This window comes from Orycteropus afer, unplaced genomic scaffold (assembly GCF_000298275.1).
Source record: "Orycteropus afer afer isolate SDZICR_OR568_19922 unplaced genomic scaffold, OryAfe1.0 scaffold00144, whole genome shotgun sequence".
Lineage (NCBI taxonomy): Eukaryota > Metazoa > Chordata > Mammalia > Tubulidentata > Orycteropodidae > Orycteropus > Orycteropus afer.
In genome coordinates, this window is record NW_006921731.1 from 1941705 (window position 1) to 1958686 (window position 16982).

The window sequence follows — 16982 nt, forward strand, 5'->3', positions numbered from 1 at the left end:
ATTTTTATTGTGATTTGGGTGAAAGTTTACAGAGCAAATTCATTTTCCATACAGCAGTTCATACACATTTAGCTTCATGACAAAAAAAAAAAGAAATCAAACTCACTGCTGTCGAGTCAGATCCGACTCATAGTGACCCCTCCTTGGGTTTCTGAGGCGGTATCACTACGGAAGTAGATTGCCCAACCTTTCTTCGGAGGAGCAGCTGGTGGGTGGCTGGTGGGTTTGCCAGCCTTCCAGTTAGCAGTCAGATGCCTTAGGCACTACACCACCAGAGCTCCCTTAGCTTCATGTCATTGACTGCAATTCCCCACAGTGTAACAGCTCTCTTCCCACTTCCTCCCTGCAGTTACCTCTTCCCTGTGTCCTTCCCTCCCATGCTCTCCTGCCCTCCCCCCAGCTATCTGCCTATGCAAACACTGCCCTTATGTTCCCCCACACTTGATCTTGATCACTTCAAGGAGTGTATCTACCTGATATAAATGTTCACCCTGTATGCCTGTCTGTTGTTTGACCAGAAGCCTTAGGAATGAGTTCAGTTCCAGACCTGAAGTATAACTAGAGGCCATAGTCTCAGGGGTCTCACCAGCCTCTCTCAGACCAACAAACCTGGTCTTTTTTTTTTTTATATATGATTTTGAGTTTTGTTCCACATTATTCTCCCACTCTTATCTAGGATCCCCTGGTCCGATCCCCCTGAGTAGTTGATAGCCTCCAGTTATATTTATTGAGCACTGTTCTAGGCACTGGCAACATGTGATGAGGAGAAAAAAAATCCACCCTAGCCCTCTTGGGGGAGGCAGACATCAATCCAAGAATCACACAGATAAATGTAAAATTACAATTGTGATGAATACTGTGATGGGAAAGGTCACAGTTCTATGGCAGTGCATAACAGGGGATCCTGACCTATCCAGAAAATAGTGAAGCCTTCTTTAGGGATGTTATGTTTCAGAGTGAAAGAGAGGGAGCTAAATGAAGCAGGGACCACTCTAGGCAGGGGGAACTGCATATGCAAAGGCCCTGTGATGCACTGAAAGAAGCCAAGCCTGTTGGGAGCCCAGAAAGCGAGGGAAGCAGACTATGAGGCTGAAGGATGGGCAGAGCCAGATCACACAGGGTTTTGTCAGCCTCTTTAAAGGTTTTGATGTTCATATAAGAGCAAGAGCAAAGGCTGAAGGCTCCCTTCTTTCCCTCTCCCTGCTATTTTTTCTCTCTCCTTTTTCCCCACTTCCAACCACATCCCTCTGCTTGGACTGCTGGGTCCTCTGCAGTCCTCCCTCAGCCAGTCTTCCGGTTGCTCCCGAGTTCCTCATCCTTCTCTCACCACCAGTTTTTTTTTTTTTCTATTTGAAAAGGACTTCAGAAGTCATTGAGTCCAGTCCTGTTATTTTACATACGGTTATTTTATACGTGGCTATTTACATATGGTCCTTGGATGGTGCAAACTATAATGTGCTCAGCTGCTAACCCAAAGATTGGATGTTCGAGTCTATTTACAAGTGCCTCAGAAGAAAGGCCTGGGGATCTACTTCTGAAAAATCAGCCATTGAAAACTCTGTGGAGCACAGTTCTGCTCTGACACATACTGGAGTCGCCATGAGTCAGAATCAACTCGTTAGCAATATGTGGCCATTAAATTTTCTAACACGTTAAAAACAAGCCTTTATTTTATTCATTTATTTATTTAAAAATTTTAAATGTTAAATCGCTTATTTTATTATTATTATTTTATCACCCTAAACAGAAACTCTGTAACCCTGACGCAGTAACTCCCCATTCCCCTAGGTGGCTGTTTAAATTTAATTAAAATTAAGTAAAATTAAACAAGCAGTTCCTCAGCTATTCTAGCTACATTTCATGTGCTTGGCATCCATACATGGTAGTGGCTTTCATATTGGACAGCACAGATATAGAGCATTTCCATCACTGCAGAAAGTTCTATTGAACAGTGCTGGGAAGAAGTGAGCAAAACTTGCTGGTACTTAAGCTTAATATGGGAGCTCTGGTGGTGTAGTGCCTAAGTTATTTGACTGCTAACCGAAGGCTGGCAGTTCAAACCCACCAGCCACTCCTCGGAAGGAAAATTGGGCAATCTACTTCTGTAGATTATATACCGCTTATATAAGAAAAATCAAAGGAAAGGGATGATGAGAGTGATTAATCCAAATAGCTACGGTCCCTGGGTGGTGCAGACAGTTTGTGTTTGACTACTAACCAAAAGGTTATTGGTTTGAATCCACCCAGTGGCTCCATGGAAGAAGGGCCTGGTGATCTACTTCTGTAAAATTACAACCATTGGAAACTCTAAGGAGTGCAGTGCTACTCTGACATGTGGGGTTGCCATGAGTCAGTATCGATCTCACAGCAATGGATACTGGCTCAGTTTGCCCAGGGCCCAGGGTGGGGGTGAGTCATGATCCTCTTTAGCAGACCCTGCTCCCCTCCTGAATTCTGGCTGTAGGCTCCTCCTAGACCTGGGCGCTGGTACCTTCTTCTGTCACTCACTCTTCTCACAAACAGTCATTGCACACCTGTTATGTGCTGAGCATCATTCAGCAGAAAATAGGATATTGTCTTTGGGAAGAAAGATGCTTATACCATTAAAATGCATTGAGGTCAGGGCTTTGAAGAAGTAATGTCTAATCTAAGACCTGAAACATGAGTAGGAATTAGCTAGGTGACAGTGAGGGGGATGGGAAGGTAAAGGGAAAAGTATTCCAGAGAGAGAGAGAGAGAATGGCATGTGGGAACCAATACTCTCATAGTATGTTCTAGCATGTAGAACTACAGAAGAGAGATGAGGCTGGAGTGATGGGCAAGAGCTAACCCATGAAAGGATTTGAGGGCTGAGGACAGTGGGGGGCATGGAAGGATTTGGAGGCATAGGAGGTAAATTTTTCGCTCCCGGTAGATACCCAGTGTTCCCAAGGCCATTGAGACCTGAAAGTCAGCAGTCAGCCAAGTAGATAGTGATTGGCTGGGGGAGGCCAATCTGTGCCCACTTGGCTATTGGGTGGTAGACATGGAAGAGGCCTTTGTGATCATCAAAATCACAGCAGCACATCTGACATACAAAATCTAATTTAAACCTCACCAAAATTCTTTGAGGTAGGTCCTTTTTTTGGAAATGAGAACACTGAGGTTCAGAAAAGTTAAGTAGCACCCCCAAGTGGTGGTGAAGTTGGGATTCAAGTCACTGCTGAACCTAAGGCTGGAGCTCTTAACTCATCACACTCCATTCCAGCCTGCTCTCTGTATGCATCCCACACTCTGGTCATATGAAACCATTCACTGTTTCCTGACCTTGTCCCTTCATACCTGTCTTTTCACATGCTGTTCTTCCTACTAGGCCTACTCTGCCCCACTCTAATAAAGTCCAGCTTGCCCTCAAGACACAGTTAAGCAGTCTCTTCTTTAGGCCTTGGATCTCTCCGATTAGGTTACAACCTCACCCCTTTTCTAACCTCAACCCCCTAGTATGCTACCCCACATAGTGGGCTGTTTCTCCAAATGGAATCTCATACCCCAAGGGAATTGGTATGTGTGTGCCAAGGGCAACCCAAGGCCACAGGATAAACCTTGACCATCCGTTCTGTTACGTGATCTAGTGGATAAGGCTAGATGACTTGTACACTTAAAATACCTTTTTAAAAATTAACGCAAACATGGATGCAATGCGAGAAGAATGTAAAATTTGCATGAGTTTTGAAGGTAAAATATGGAGACTTCAAAGACATTTTCAGGCTGGCTGCTTTTGGCAGTGCCCCCAGGTTCTCCCAAGGGATGCAGTCGCTTGCCTTTGCTGATGGACAACTTGCTGGAAAAATCTGGGAAGCTCAGGCCTACGGAAGGTAATGATTTATTTATGTTTCTGTCTCCCGCACCAAGTCGGAAGCTCCCAAGGGCAGGACTAGATCTGATTCATCTGTGAGTCTCCTGCACCCCAGCAGAGAGCTGAGCACACAGCAGATGCCCTTTGAATAGTAATAATGATAATAATAGTAACAGTAATAGCTAACACTTATCTGCCAGGCACTGTTCTAAGTGCTTGATATGTATTCGTTTAGTCAGTCCTCACAACTCTATGCTGTATATATTAATAATCATCTTCCATTTTTCAAATAAGGAAATCAAGGTACAAAGAAGTTAAGAGTCTTACCCAAAGTCGCACAACTAGTTCGTGAGTGGTAGAACCAGGATGTTGACTTAGTTCGTCTGGTTCCAGAGCCCACACTCAGGCTACATTGCCCCTTTACTGAATGTTTACTAAATGAATGAATAAATGAATCTGAACTTGCCCCAAATAATATTTAAGAAGTCTGTGTAATAACAACAAAACAACACAAATGCTCAGGTTCCAATATTAAGTGAAGAAATCATTAGTGAAATGTTACATGCACTTTGACTATAATTATGGATGCATAGAAAAAACATTGTCAGGAACTATGTATGTCCACATTCCCATAGGCAGTAGTCTGGATGATATCTTACTTCATTTCTCTATCCTTCAAATAGTGATGTTATGTTACTTTTATAATGAAAGAAACTACCATCCTGATTATGAGTTAGAAAGTAAGTCTTTGCTAGGGAAAAAGGAAATCTATGGGCATATAGATTTCTCTGCAATCTTTTCACTTAAATTCTTTTTTTTTTTTTTTTTGGTCTCATCTTTTTACTTTCAGTCCTTCTGAACTACTTTGTTTTTAGCTGAGTCTCTTCTATTCAGTATATATTCAGCTTATTTTTTTCTTTTTTTCAGTGCAATGAGGGAATACATTTCTTTTAATTAGTGAATATTTCTCATTTATGTTTATTGATACATGTTTGATTTTAGTTCTGTCATTTTATTTTATGACACTTTTAAAAATCATTTTATATGTGGTCTGGATTTTCATTACTTTATATTTTTTTTCTTCTGAAAATTTGGAAACTTACTCTTCTATTTTATAATCTGTCATTTATTAAGCACTTACTATGACCAGGCACTGTGCTAGTAACTCTTACATTGTTATATAATTTTAACCTCCCAATAATACTATAAAGAAGGTGCTATTGTTACCCATTATTACACCCATCTTACAGGGATGAAATGGAGGCTTAGAGAGGCTAAATTGCTTAAAGTCACAAGATCAGTAAGTGGTGGAGCCAGGATCACACCTAGGTCTGATGCCAAGGCTTATGCCTTAACCAGTGTGCTATAGGCCATTCTCTCTTTCACCCAAACTCAAGGCCTGGGCTGTTATTCCCAGGAAGAGGGGTTGGAGTAGTCTTCTGGTACTCTCTCCACTTTTATTTGTGTAACCTCTTTATAGTGGGACCTGGCCAGTACTGAACCTTTCACTTCCTCCCCAAAGCTCAAGTTCATCCAAGAGTGGTCTTGACTACCCTTGGGAAATCAGTCTTCTGTCCAGGTCCCCTAATTCTCCCCCAACCCCACTCAGCTCCCTTACCTGGCCACTTGGTTGATGACAGGAGCAAAGTAAGTGGGTCCATAGAGCTGCACTGTACGCAGGCTCTGGAAGTAGCTCTCCAGCACACCCTCAATGCCAGCACAGTTGGGATCCTCATCATTGTTGTTCTGTCAGGGAAGACGCCCTGCCAGGCTGAGCCCGTGCAGGGTACACCCAGGAGTGCTCTGATCCCAGTTTACTCCTTCCTGTTCCCATCACCCACTTTCAGGCTCCCCTTCGAAATCCAGCCCTGCTCCCCTCCCTGCTCTGCTACTGTCTCATAGTTTCCTGCTCCTTTACAGGTTCTTGACCTTAGAAGAAATGTAAATAGAGGAAATTCATCAGCTTGGGTGGGCCATATCTCATACCAGGGGGAACTGGTGAGAGATCCGTCCCTCTGGAGGCAGCTTGGCCCCAAAGCCGTATGCTGGGAAGAGTTTGTCACTGTCATAGTCCTGGATGATCTCTCCCACTGCCTTGAGGGCCATGGCATAGGCGCTGAGCTGGTAGGGACTCATGTAGTGCAGGGAGGTGGGTTGCAGGGGATTCCCTGTAGGAACATGGGAGTCCCATGATCAACTGGTTCATCCTTTTGTTCACCTGCCTGCCCTTGTTTGCATCTGTCTACCTTTTCATTCATGCACCCTCTACCCGTATCCTCCTTCATTATTTCATCTGTTTATCAGTCTGTTCATTTATTCGTCTGTCTACTCACCCATCTCTGTATCTATCCATACATTTTTCCAACTACCCATCTATCCATCCATTCATTAACTTGGACATCCATCTACCTTTCAATCCACTTATCCATCTCTATCCATCCACCTCTTCATTCTCTTATTTAACTCACTACCCACCTATCCATTCATCCAACCATCTGTTCACTTGTCCATTTTTATTCTTTTACCCACTCAGCCATCCATCCCCATGCATCCCATTCATTCACTCAACTATCTATCCTCACATGGATCTATCTACCTGTTCACTCCTTCACTCCCCATCTACTTACCCATTCTTTCACCAACTTAAATATCTGTGCATCTGTCTACCCCTCTACCCATGGATATGAACCACTGGTCCAACCTATTGTACTCACTTGGCCATCTGTCTACTACCCACCCTGTTTGTTCATCAATCTACCTGTTTACTACCTATTCACCTATTATCTTCTCTTACACCTCCATTCATTCCCATCCATCCATTTACTCATCTACTTGTTGAGTCATCTACCCTTTCAAACTTCTTTTATTCATCTACCTATTTTGCTATATTCTTTGCCCACTCTTCCACCCAATTATCTCCCCACAACACCCCTACTCCAGTACCAGCCTGGTTGAGATGTGCCTCAAGCCTGGGCTTCCTGGGTAGGTGAACCTTTTTCCCCAAGCAGGGCTCCAACCCCTAATGACTCCCTTATAACTCTGCACCCATTTCTGCTTCCCCATCCATGTCTCACCATTGGAAGCTGTGAAGTCAATAGCTACTGTGAAGTTCAGCTGTGTCCTGTTGGGGAAGTAGATGGCTTGAGAAGTGAGGGACTAATACTTATTAGACCAGTATTTCTCAAATATTAATGTGCATGAAAATCATCTGGAGGTCTTATTAAATGCAAATTCTGATCCAGAAGGTCTGAGTGAAGCCTAAGATTATGCATTTCTAACAAACTTGCAAGTGATACTGATGCTGCTGGTCCATGGACCACACTCTGGGTAGCAGAGTATTAAATGCCTATTGTGTACCAAGTGTATTATATGTAATTTAATCTAACCCTTACTATAGTCCTGAAATGGTAATTAACAGACCCATTTCACAGAGGAGAAAATTGAGGCTCAGAGTGCCTTTTCTAGTTTAGGCAGACCTCCGCTGATCTAAGTGGAATATCTCCTATAGTCTGGCTTTTCCTTCTCTCTAGCTTCTCCCTCTTGGTTGGTCATAGCTTTTGTCTGGGTCCTAGTGAAGTTACTGGGGCCACTGTTAAAGATCACTGACTTGGCATCTTCCTGGGGGAGGGGAGGAAGAGGACTGGAAGCTAGGAATGTAAGACAGCCCCATGAAGAGAACTAAGAGTGGCAGTACTTCACAGTTTACAGAACACTTCATAGGTTTCCAAGTATTTCAGAGTTTACCTGCATGATCTCATTGGATGCTCAACATTCATAAATAAGAAAACCGAGGCTCAGAACTGGGAGTAACTCAATGCTGGGCTTTTAGCCCAGAGGTTGGCCTATGACTCACCCGCCCTTGATGTAGTCAACAAAAGTGAATTCAGAGTCCACAGAGAAGGAGAGCAGCGTCACCTGTGGGACAGAAGAGGCAGCCCTGGCACTTGGTAAAGGGCAGTGGGATGGCAGAAGGGAGAGAGGCATTGTAGAGCTTTGGAGAGAGGCATATGATGGGATGGACATGATTTCCACCCCTGATCCCATCCTGCCTTGCGAGGAAAGAAGAGGAAGCTGTCAGAAACATATTTGGATTTCCAAAAGCATATTAAATTGGGAAATACAGCTTAGGGTTCTTTTAATTCTGCGACAGAGTAAGGATCACAAATTTTCCATCCGGTGAGACAAAGAAAAGAAATACTTAAATAGTGCCACCTTGTGCCCTTCGCTACTACTGTATCCAAGTAATCTGTGCCCACTACCTTCCCTCACCCCTAATATTTGTCATGCTATTTCAGTGGGCATGGACACAGAAGGATCCAGGGAAGACCAGGGCTCCAGGGAGCACTCACAGTTCCTGAGTTGACATATTTCTTCTTCTTACACTTCTTCCGAGGATTAAGTACCTAAAGGAGGAAGATGACTGTGAAGGTGGAAACAGAAGAAGGGATGTGCAGATTGTGTACTCAGGGATGTCAGTCTGGGCAGCCTGGCAGGACTAGAGCTCTTACCTCATACACTGTGAACTGGTTCTGGGCCTTGCTCAGCTCTCGATAGCTGGTGGTGAACTCACCAATGAAATCATGGCTGCAATGAGGCCAGGGTGGGTAAGCAGTAGCTGTTGCTGGTTTGAAGCCGGCCCCAAACCCAGTCTTTATTCCCCTGTCCCCTACCCCTAAGAGGGTCCAAATTAAAAGGAAGGAAAGAGGAGAGATAGTAGCCCAGAGAATAATAGGGGAATCGGGTGTCCCCAGGGTCCTGGCATCTGTACAATGGGGATAGCTATCATCACCCTTGATGGCTCCCAAGGCTGCTCTGGGGTCTCTATGAATGTACTGTATATTAAAAGGGACTGTTTGGGTTAGCTACAGGAAAAGGGGGCTATGTGGGGAAGTTCCACCTTCCATCCCGGTCCCAGTCGTACACATCAATCTTCACTGTTCTGAAATGTAGAAGATAAACATAGGCTGGGTGTGTGTATGACAAATCTCAGAGACACCCCACCCACTTAGCCATACACAAGTCATCTTTCCATCGACCTATCTGTCCTTCCATCAACCTATTAATTTTCCAACCTATCTCCATCCATCCATCCTATTCATTCATTCCTCAGCCCACACAGGTACCCAACCATCTACTGCCACTGCCACTGTTATTACTGCTATTGCTATTACATCGCTATTGAAAAACAAACAACCAGTTGCTAAAGAGTTGATTTTTACCACTATCACTACTACTTTTATCACTGATGGAGTCTTGCTATATTCTAGGCATTGTTCTCGGCACTTTACACATATTGTCTCATTTAATTTAACAACCACTTTACAAAGTAAGTACTATTTTTTAATTGTTGTTATTGTTAGATAAAGAAACTGAGGTTAAAAAAAGTAAGTTGGCATAGTCCACAGCTAGTAAGTGATTGAGCTGAGATTTAAACTCCAAACAACCCAGTTCCAAAGTCCTTGTTCTTAACTACCATTCATATGTCCATCTATCTATATATCAGTCTATCCAACCACCTATCTAGCCATCTACTCATCCATTTGCCAATCCAATTACCTTTTAATCCATCTATTTAGCCACCTACTTAACCCAAGTGATTCCAGTCATTGACGTACTCATTGATATGCAAGTATCCATCTGTCTATCTGTCTATCCATCTATTCAGCCCAAAACCCAACCATGACATCTGTTCATCTAATCATGCATTCATCTGCCTAATAACTCATCTACTCATCTGTCTGTGTGTCCATCCATCCTTCTACCCACCTCCATCCACTCATCTACATACTGCACATTTATTGGTTCATACAGTTAACTTATCCAAATATTTTACACCTATTCATCAACTCATTCATCCACTAATTCATCTATCCATTCATCTACCATCCATTCATCTGTCTTTCCATCAATCCACATGTCACTGCACCTATCCATCATCTGCTTTTTCATTTATCCATCTGCCCATCCATCCATCCACTAAACTTTCATGTGTCTTATCTATCTACTCATCCACTCACTAACTCATCCATTCAGATATCATTTTTCCATGCAGTAATCCTCCCATCACTCCACCTATCCATTCATCTATTTCCCCTCCATCTACCCATCAATCCTCTTGTATAACCATCCACATACCCATTCACCTGTTCATCAGTTTATCTATCAATTTCCCATCTATCCATCCATCCATTCACCCTTCCTTCCATTCATCCATGTATGGATGTGTCTTCCCACTCATTTGTTTGTTTTCTGTTTCATCCACTCATCTGCTTATCCATCCATCCATCCATCCATCCATCCATCCATCCATTTGTCTATCCAGCCACCCATCATTCCATGCATAATCCACCTATCCATCTATGTGGCTCTTCATCTACCTTCCCACCCACCCATCTTCTTACCTAGAACCCTGCCTCACCGATGACCTTCCAACACTGCTGGACACTACTGCCATTGCCCTGGGACCCAGCAATCCCACTTTTGTGCCCTTGTCCCCTTACTCCCCAGATTATGCTGAAGCAGACCTGTCATAGTCTCCATTGCACAGTGCCCGCACAGGGATGCTGAAGGGCTGCCACACAGGGTTCAGTGTGTTTTTCACAACCTCTGTCTTGTGGCAGATGGTGAACCTGGACAGGAGCAAGAGGATTGGGATCTGCCCTAGGGTAGGACTGAATCCAGAGACAGAACCTGCTGCTTTTGGAGACTCTGGGATTCCTCTACTTGTTAAGCATATATTTTGTGCTGCCTCGAGTGAATTCTAAGCTCAGGTCCTGTTAGAGTCCAGGGTGGTAGCCCCAACCCAGCCTAAGAGCCCTCATGGGCCCATGGTCATGAAGTAGGCGGGGAGAGAGAGCAGTAACTCACGTGCCATCCTCATTGCTCCTGTAGAACACAAGGAAGGGATCTGACTTTCCAAAGAAGTCCTTTTTGTCCAGCTTGTTGGCACACAGCTGCATGGTGGCAATGTCCTAGGTATGGATGAAGTTGTACTGTTGACATCCTATTTGCCCATAGCCTTCAGTCATCCCACTAAAGGGAGTTTGGGAAGAAAAGGAAAAGGAGCCTCTTGGATCTAGCATGTGGTCCTTACTAACCCGACAGTTGCTAAGTTCCTCTGCGGTCAGCAAGATGGTCCCACATTTCTTGCCTGGTACACCCCTAGAAACAGAAAAAGCCTCTTGGTAAGAAGGGTTACAGTAGCTAACTAGGACTGGATTGGTCAATATGGACTTTCCCTGGGGATTCAATTAACCATTTGCTGACAGTTCTCTGAGCGTGTCCCCTTCTGTCCTGGGTGGCTGTTGGTGGGGAAGAGCCTGGCTTTGACCAGGGAAGGGTCTGTAGTCTGGTACCGAAAAAAAAACCAAACTCACTGCCGTCGAGTTGGTCTCAACTCATAGCAACCCGTCCTTGGGTTTTCGAGGCGGTATCTCTACGGAAGTAGATTACCCAGTCTTCCTTCCGAGGAGTGGCTGGAGAGGAGTGGCTGGTGGGTTTGAACTGCTAGCCTTCAGGTTAGCAGTCAAATGATTTAGGCACTACACCACCAGACTAGTCTGGTAGAAAGGAGTTAGAAAATTGTAGGTGGACATCTCTTAGTGGTAGTGAGGGAAATAAATGGGATTTAGAGTCAGTGGACTCAGTAGATTTTGTGATTTCCAAGCTGTATGACCCTGGGCAAGTTACTTCCCCCTTTTGGACCTTAGTTTCTCTTCCGTGAAATGGGAATCATGCCCACCTCTTGAGACTGTGAGAAAGGCTAAATGAATGCATGAAAGGAAAAGCAATTTGTAAGCTTTATAGATATGACAGTGGTTATATTTCCCAAAGCAAGTCCTGGTGTCTACTATATGCCAGGAATTGTACTAGGCTCAGAAGACATAGGTACGAATTGGCCAAGGGCTCTGCCTTCAGGGAGCTTCCAGGGGAGGTGGGATGTCAAAGCCAATAGGCATGTGGAGTATGATGTAATATTACAGAATGAGGGAAAGGAATTTTTATCCAGACCCAGGGGCAAAAGGGCTCACTTGTTAGATCAATGCTGCTATGTTTTTTCAAGACTAAAGAGTGAGATAAAAAAGACAAGGAAAGCCTTATCTTTTCCTGACCCTAGAAGGAAGACTTCCATGGGCTTGCAGGGTGAATACAAGGACCCCACCCCAATTTTCTTTGAGTCTCCAAGCATTAAGGGATCTTGTTGACAGGGCCTGAGGGCTTCCATTCCCAAAAGGATCTAAAGTTTGGGAGAGAAAAAGCTAGGTCAGGAGGCTTCTGGATTCAAGTCCTACCTCTAACTCAATATGTGACCTTCCTTATCTTTAAAATGTTGAACAATTTCTTTGACTTCTTCAATATCTGACTCTTTGATTTAAAAAGACAGAGTGTGATGAGGACAGGGATTGTTCCCGGGACCACCAAGTCATTGATCCTACTGCCTTCTCATTGTCCTGCCCTTGCCTGATGTTCTCCCTCACCCCCTTACCCAGTCTGAATTCCAGTCAACAATTTTAATAATCACTCACTTGCCTCTTTTCAGGACCTCTGGTGGCATAGTGCCTAAGGCATTTGACTGCTAACCAGAAGGCTGGTGGTTCAAACTCACCAGCCACTCCTTGGAAGGAAGGTTGGGCAATCTACTTCCGTAGTGATACTGCCTCAAAAACCCAAGGAGGGGTCACTATGAGTCAGATCTGACTCGAGGGCAGTGAGTTGGTTTGGTTTGGTTTTGCCTCTTCTGCTGCCCTTCACTCACTCAGACACTTGTTTGGCAGAATCACAACTCTAGTTAAACTCAGATCTCAGCAAAATCCATACTGTACCCATACAGCTAAAAACACCACAGAAAAACACAATCTTCCTAATTGGTCCCGTTTTAAATCCATGACCACAACTCAAGATGTTCCTGAATGCTGCCTGGTAATCATACTTTATGTTCCTAGTCCATTTGTTCTCCAGTTCTGCTAGATGTCAGTTTCACTCCTCCTCTGTCCTCAAAAACCCCAACACCACCTCCCCAATCCTCACTCTCACTCACTCTCAGCTGATGACCTTGTTTCCTACTTCACTGAGAAAACAGAAGCAACCGGAAGAGGATTACAGACTCCACTACCACGCCTACTCTACCGCCAGCATCTTCACCAACATGCGCTGCCCTCCTCCTTGTTGCTCTAGATGAACAGTCCATGTGCCTATTTGCCACTCCATTGAGCACCGCATTCCACATCCTCTTGCAATTCTCTCCTCTTTTTCTTATGTCAAATTTTTAGTTTCTACTGAGTCATTCCTATCAATATACAAACATGGTATACTTTTTCTCAAAACTTACCTGTTTCTCATATATTGAAAAACAAAACAAAACAAAACTATTTTGACCTCACTTCCTCCTCCAGCTACCACACCATTTTTCTTCTCCTGTTTGCAGAAAAATTCCCTGACTCCAATCCCTTCCCTTCAGTTCTCTTTTAAATCTCTCCAATCAGATTTCAGTCCCACCTCTCCTTCAAAACTGCTTGTCAGAGTTACCTGTGCCCTCCATCATGCTACACATCATAGCCAGTTCTCAGCCCTCACCCTACATGACCTGTAGCAGCATATGACATCCTCCCTGATACACTTTATTTACTTTGCTTCTGGAACATTACCACCTTCTCTTGGTTACTTCATTACTCCTTCTTAGTCTCCTTTTCTAGCTCTTCCTCTTGAAGTTTCAATCTTTGGTCTTCTCTCTCTCTCTATCCACTCACTCCTTGGTAGAACATCTAGGCTACTGTGATTGCTAAGCTTTTAGACATCTCCACTTGGATGTCTAGTAAAACATAGGAGATGCAGTATGTCAGAACTGAACTCCCGATTGAATCCCCTTCTCCCCAACCTACTCCTTTAGTTATTTACCATCTCAGTTGATGGCAACTCCATTGTTCTAAATACCTTGGTCGCATCCTTGACTTCTCTCTTCTTCTCACATCCGTATTCAGTCTGTCAGGAAATCTGTTGGCTCCACCTTCAAAACATACCCAAAATCTAACCACATCTACCCACCCTGGTCCAAGCCACCATGATACCTCACCTGGGTTACTGTAAAGCTTTCTAGTCAGTTCTCTGCTTCTACCTTTGTCAACTCAAGGTTCATTCTCCACCCAGCAGCCATCATCATCCTTTGAAAGCATAAGTCAGATGACATCACTCTTCTACTCAGAACCCTCCAGTGGCTCCCATCTCAATTCAAAGCAATGCTAAAGCCCTCACAGAGGCCTCCTGAGTCCCTGTTCACTGTCCAACCTCACTTCTCCCCTACTTCCCCTTGCTCACTCTGCTCCATTCTCCTTGCTGTTCTTTGAAGGCTCTGGGCTTTTGCACTGAGTTTCCTCTGCTTGGAACACTCATCCTCCAGAAACACTCATCCTCCAGATGCCTGCACAGCTCTTCCCTTACCTCCTTCAGAACGTTGCTCAGAAATGACCTATCAGGCCTACTTGACCACCTTATCCAATATTGCAGTCTCACCCACCCAGCACTAACAATCCCATGTATATATATATATATATATATATATATATATATACACACACACACACACATATGTATTTTATACAATTTATTTGTCTATACTGTATTGTCTCTCTCCCCCTGCCAGAGTATAAGCTCCCTGAGGGCGGGAACCTTTGTTTTGTTCACCATTGCAACACAGTCCCTTGAACAATAGCTGACAAGAGAGTTTGTGCTCAATAATATTTTTGAAATAGATGAGATCCTGGTGCCTAGCACAAGGCATGGCATACAAAACATGCTAATAAGTATTTAGTGAGTGTATGGGATGAGAATTCCTGAGGACAGGATTTAGTCAGAAAGTTTCCCAGAAGAGAGGGGCTTGGAAGTGGACCTTAAAGGTTGAATCAGACTTAGAAAAAGATTGAGGCCTGAGAGTGACTAGGGCAGATCCTGGTAATTGGACTTTCTCTCTAGGATGAGGGAGTAGTGAAGTCCCCTGACCAGGGGAAATTCCAGCTTTGAGGGCTATTAGCCAGTAGTGTCCTTGGGAGGGAGGATTTGGAGGTGCCTGCCACTCCCCTACACCTTTTCCCTTTTGGCTTACGTGAGGAGTCTCTCAACTCGGCTTCCCTGGCCTCCAATCACCTCTCCCAGGGCCAGAAACGTTTGTCCCAGGAAATCCTGCGCAGAGACACGGAGTCAGAGATACCAGGAGGGGCTGGGGGTTCAGAATCCAAGCCCAACCCTGGCGACGGCCAGGGTGGTTTTGAGGCAGCAGGACGTCGCGAGCGCCACTACCGGCATGTGCCCCTCTTTTGGGTACCGCTATCACTCCAAGGCCCACCTAAAGCCCCGCCCGGCCTTGCTCAGCCTCACCTTCTGCGAGTCCCAGTGGCAGCGGGGGGTGGGGTGGGGAAGGAGGAAAAGCATTGTGTAAGGGGCGCATACGTGAAACCGAGGCAGAAGCACAGGCAGAGGCAGGAGTGGAGGGCCGGGAGGGTTGGCTCGGGGCCAGAGGAAGATGAAGTCGGGATCACGAGGTAGGAAGGGTTCTAAGGAGGGTCGTTTAACACATTTGAGCACCTCCTATGTGCCTGGGCCAGCCCGTGAGATGACGCTCACTTACCGGTTTGGAGATGTTGGTTTTGGAGTCGACGTTGTACCTGGGAAGAGAGTGGAGCCTGCTGGGTGTGGGGCGGGAGTCGGGCTGGGTGGGAGAGAGGCGAGAAAGTGGTCGGGCTCTGAGTCCAGGTTAAAATTGTGGGTGGAGGGAGGGGAGGCCTTGGTCCCGAATTTAGAACTGGATCTCGTTTGGGGCAGGAGTCAGGGTTGGAGAGGGTCAATAACTGGGGCAAGGCCAGGTCGAGGGTGGTGCTGGGGGCGGGGCCACATCGGGGGCGGGGCCTAGATAGAGTTAAATTAGGGAGCTGATTTTGGGGCAGGGTCAGATCCAGGGAGTGAACTGGGTAGGGTCTGATCTAAGGGTAGGGCTGAGCTAGATTTGGGGGCGGGGATAAGAAGAGTGGAGCCATTCATATTGGGACCAAGCTGGGCCAGGGAAAGGAGTTAGGACACAAGGCGAGACAGGAACGGTCCGAGGCAGAATTCTGGGTGGGTCCAGGTCGGGGGCCGGGCCAAGCCAAAATTCTGGGCGGGGGGCTCACACATCGAAGCGTAGGTTTTGCTTTTCTTCGAAGAAATAGTCGAGGACGAATTTGCGCACAAAGTCTGGGTTCAGCGTGTTGTCGATCACCTCGGTTCGTCCGAACTGGACGGGAAGGTGGAGGGTCAGCTTGGTGCTTACAAGGGCCAGGTGATTTCGGGGTGCAGCTCTGAGCTGGGAGGGGGCTCTTGGACTCACCTCTCGCCACTCCTGGCTGGCCCGGCTCTGCGTGTAAAGCACCACCACTGCGGGTGGGGGCGGGACGGATGTGAGGTTGGCCCGCACCCCTTCCTTGTCCCCCCGCCTCTCAGCGGCTCCCGGACCCCAGATCCCCCCGTCCCAGCCCTGGGGTTGCCTACTCGGGTCGGACTTGGAGAAGGTGTCGAGGTCCAGCAGGTTCCTAGAGAAAAATGACAGGTAGGATAAAGGGTGGGTTACTCGAAGCTCAGCTTCTCGACCCTGCCCTCACACGGGCAAATGGCAGAGGTGTGGGGCTCAAGTCGTACCCTCCCGTCCCTGCCCCTCCCCCCTTACTCGCCATCGCCCGGGATCTGCGATTTCAGAACCCTGGACAGCGCCGGAAATGTCAGTCCGGGACGCGGACGCGTTCACACTGTCTCCAAAGGCCCAAGAAAGAAGGGTCTCCCCAGAACTTTGTTCTCCTGGGGGCCAGCTCCCGAATCGCCACGACCCACCTCTTTAGCGCAGGCTCAACCCTCTTTTGCGGGGTTGGGTTTTGTTCAAGGAGACCCCCCCCACCTCGACCCCGCCAAGGGTTCCCGAGTTAAACCTCTATCTTCTGGTCCCAGATGCCTTCCCCCCGGGGTCCACCTCCTGTCTGTGCTGAGCCCAGGAGCCGGGCTGGGGCTGGGGCTGGGGCAGTGCCTATGCCCTCCCCAGCGCGGCCCGCTCACCGGCAGGATACGGTAATTTCAATCTTGGTGGCCGGGACGCTGCGCTCGGAGACTCCGCTGAGAGACATGGCTGGCTGGT

At 46.2% G+C, this 16982-nt stretch overlaps 1 protein-coding gene across 1 annotated transcript in view; it reads right to left on the reverse strand.

Moving 5' to 3' along the window:
- The window catches only part of CPNE9 (copine family member 9), a 20724-nt gene extending 3753 nt beyond the window's left edge, over window positions 1–16971 (reverse strand). Inside the window, exons 1-17 of the mRNA XM_007945834.2 lie at window positions 16904–16971; window positions 16349–16389; window positions 16188–16234; window positions 15991–16094; window positions 15453–15489; window positions 15203–15205; window positions 14931–15007; window positions 10933–10996; window positions 10703–10806; window positions 10360–10464; window positions 8733–8774; window positions 8344–8419; window positions 8185–8238; window positions 7689–7750; window positions 6910–6956; window positions 5822–6003; window positions 5454–5581 (exon numbers count right to left, since the gene is read on the reverse strand). Of these exons, the coding sequence (XP_007944025.1) occupies window positions 5454–5581; window positions 5822–6003; window positions 6910–6956; window positions 7689–7750; window positions 8185–8238; window positions 8344–8419; window positions 8733–8774; window positions 10360–10464; window positions 10703–10806; window positions 10933–10996; window positions 14931–15007; window positions 15203–15205; window positions 15453–15489; window positions 15991–16094; window positions 16188–16234; window positions 16349–16389; window positions 16904–16971 (1241 nt within the window). The remainder of the gene's footprint in view (window positions 1–5453; window positions 5582–5821; window positions 6004–6909; window positions 6957–7688; window positions 7751–8184; window positions 8239–8343; window positions 8420–8732; window positions 8775–10359; window positions 10465–10702; window positions 10807–10932; window positions 10997–14930; window positions 15008–15202; window positions 15206–15452; window positions 15490–15990; window positions 16095–16187; window positions 16235–16348; window positions 16390–16903) is intronic.
- Window positions 16972–16982: the final 11 nt, after the last annotated feature.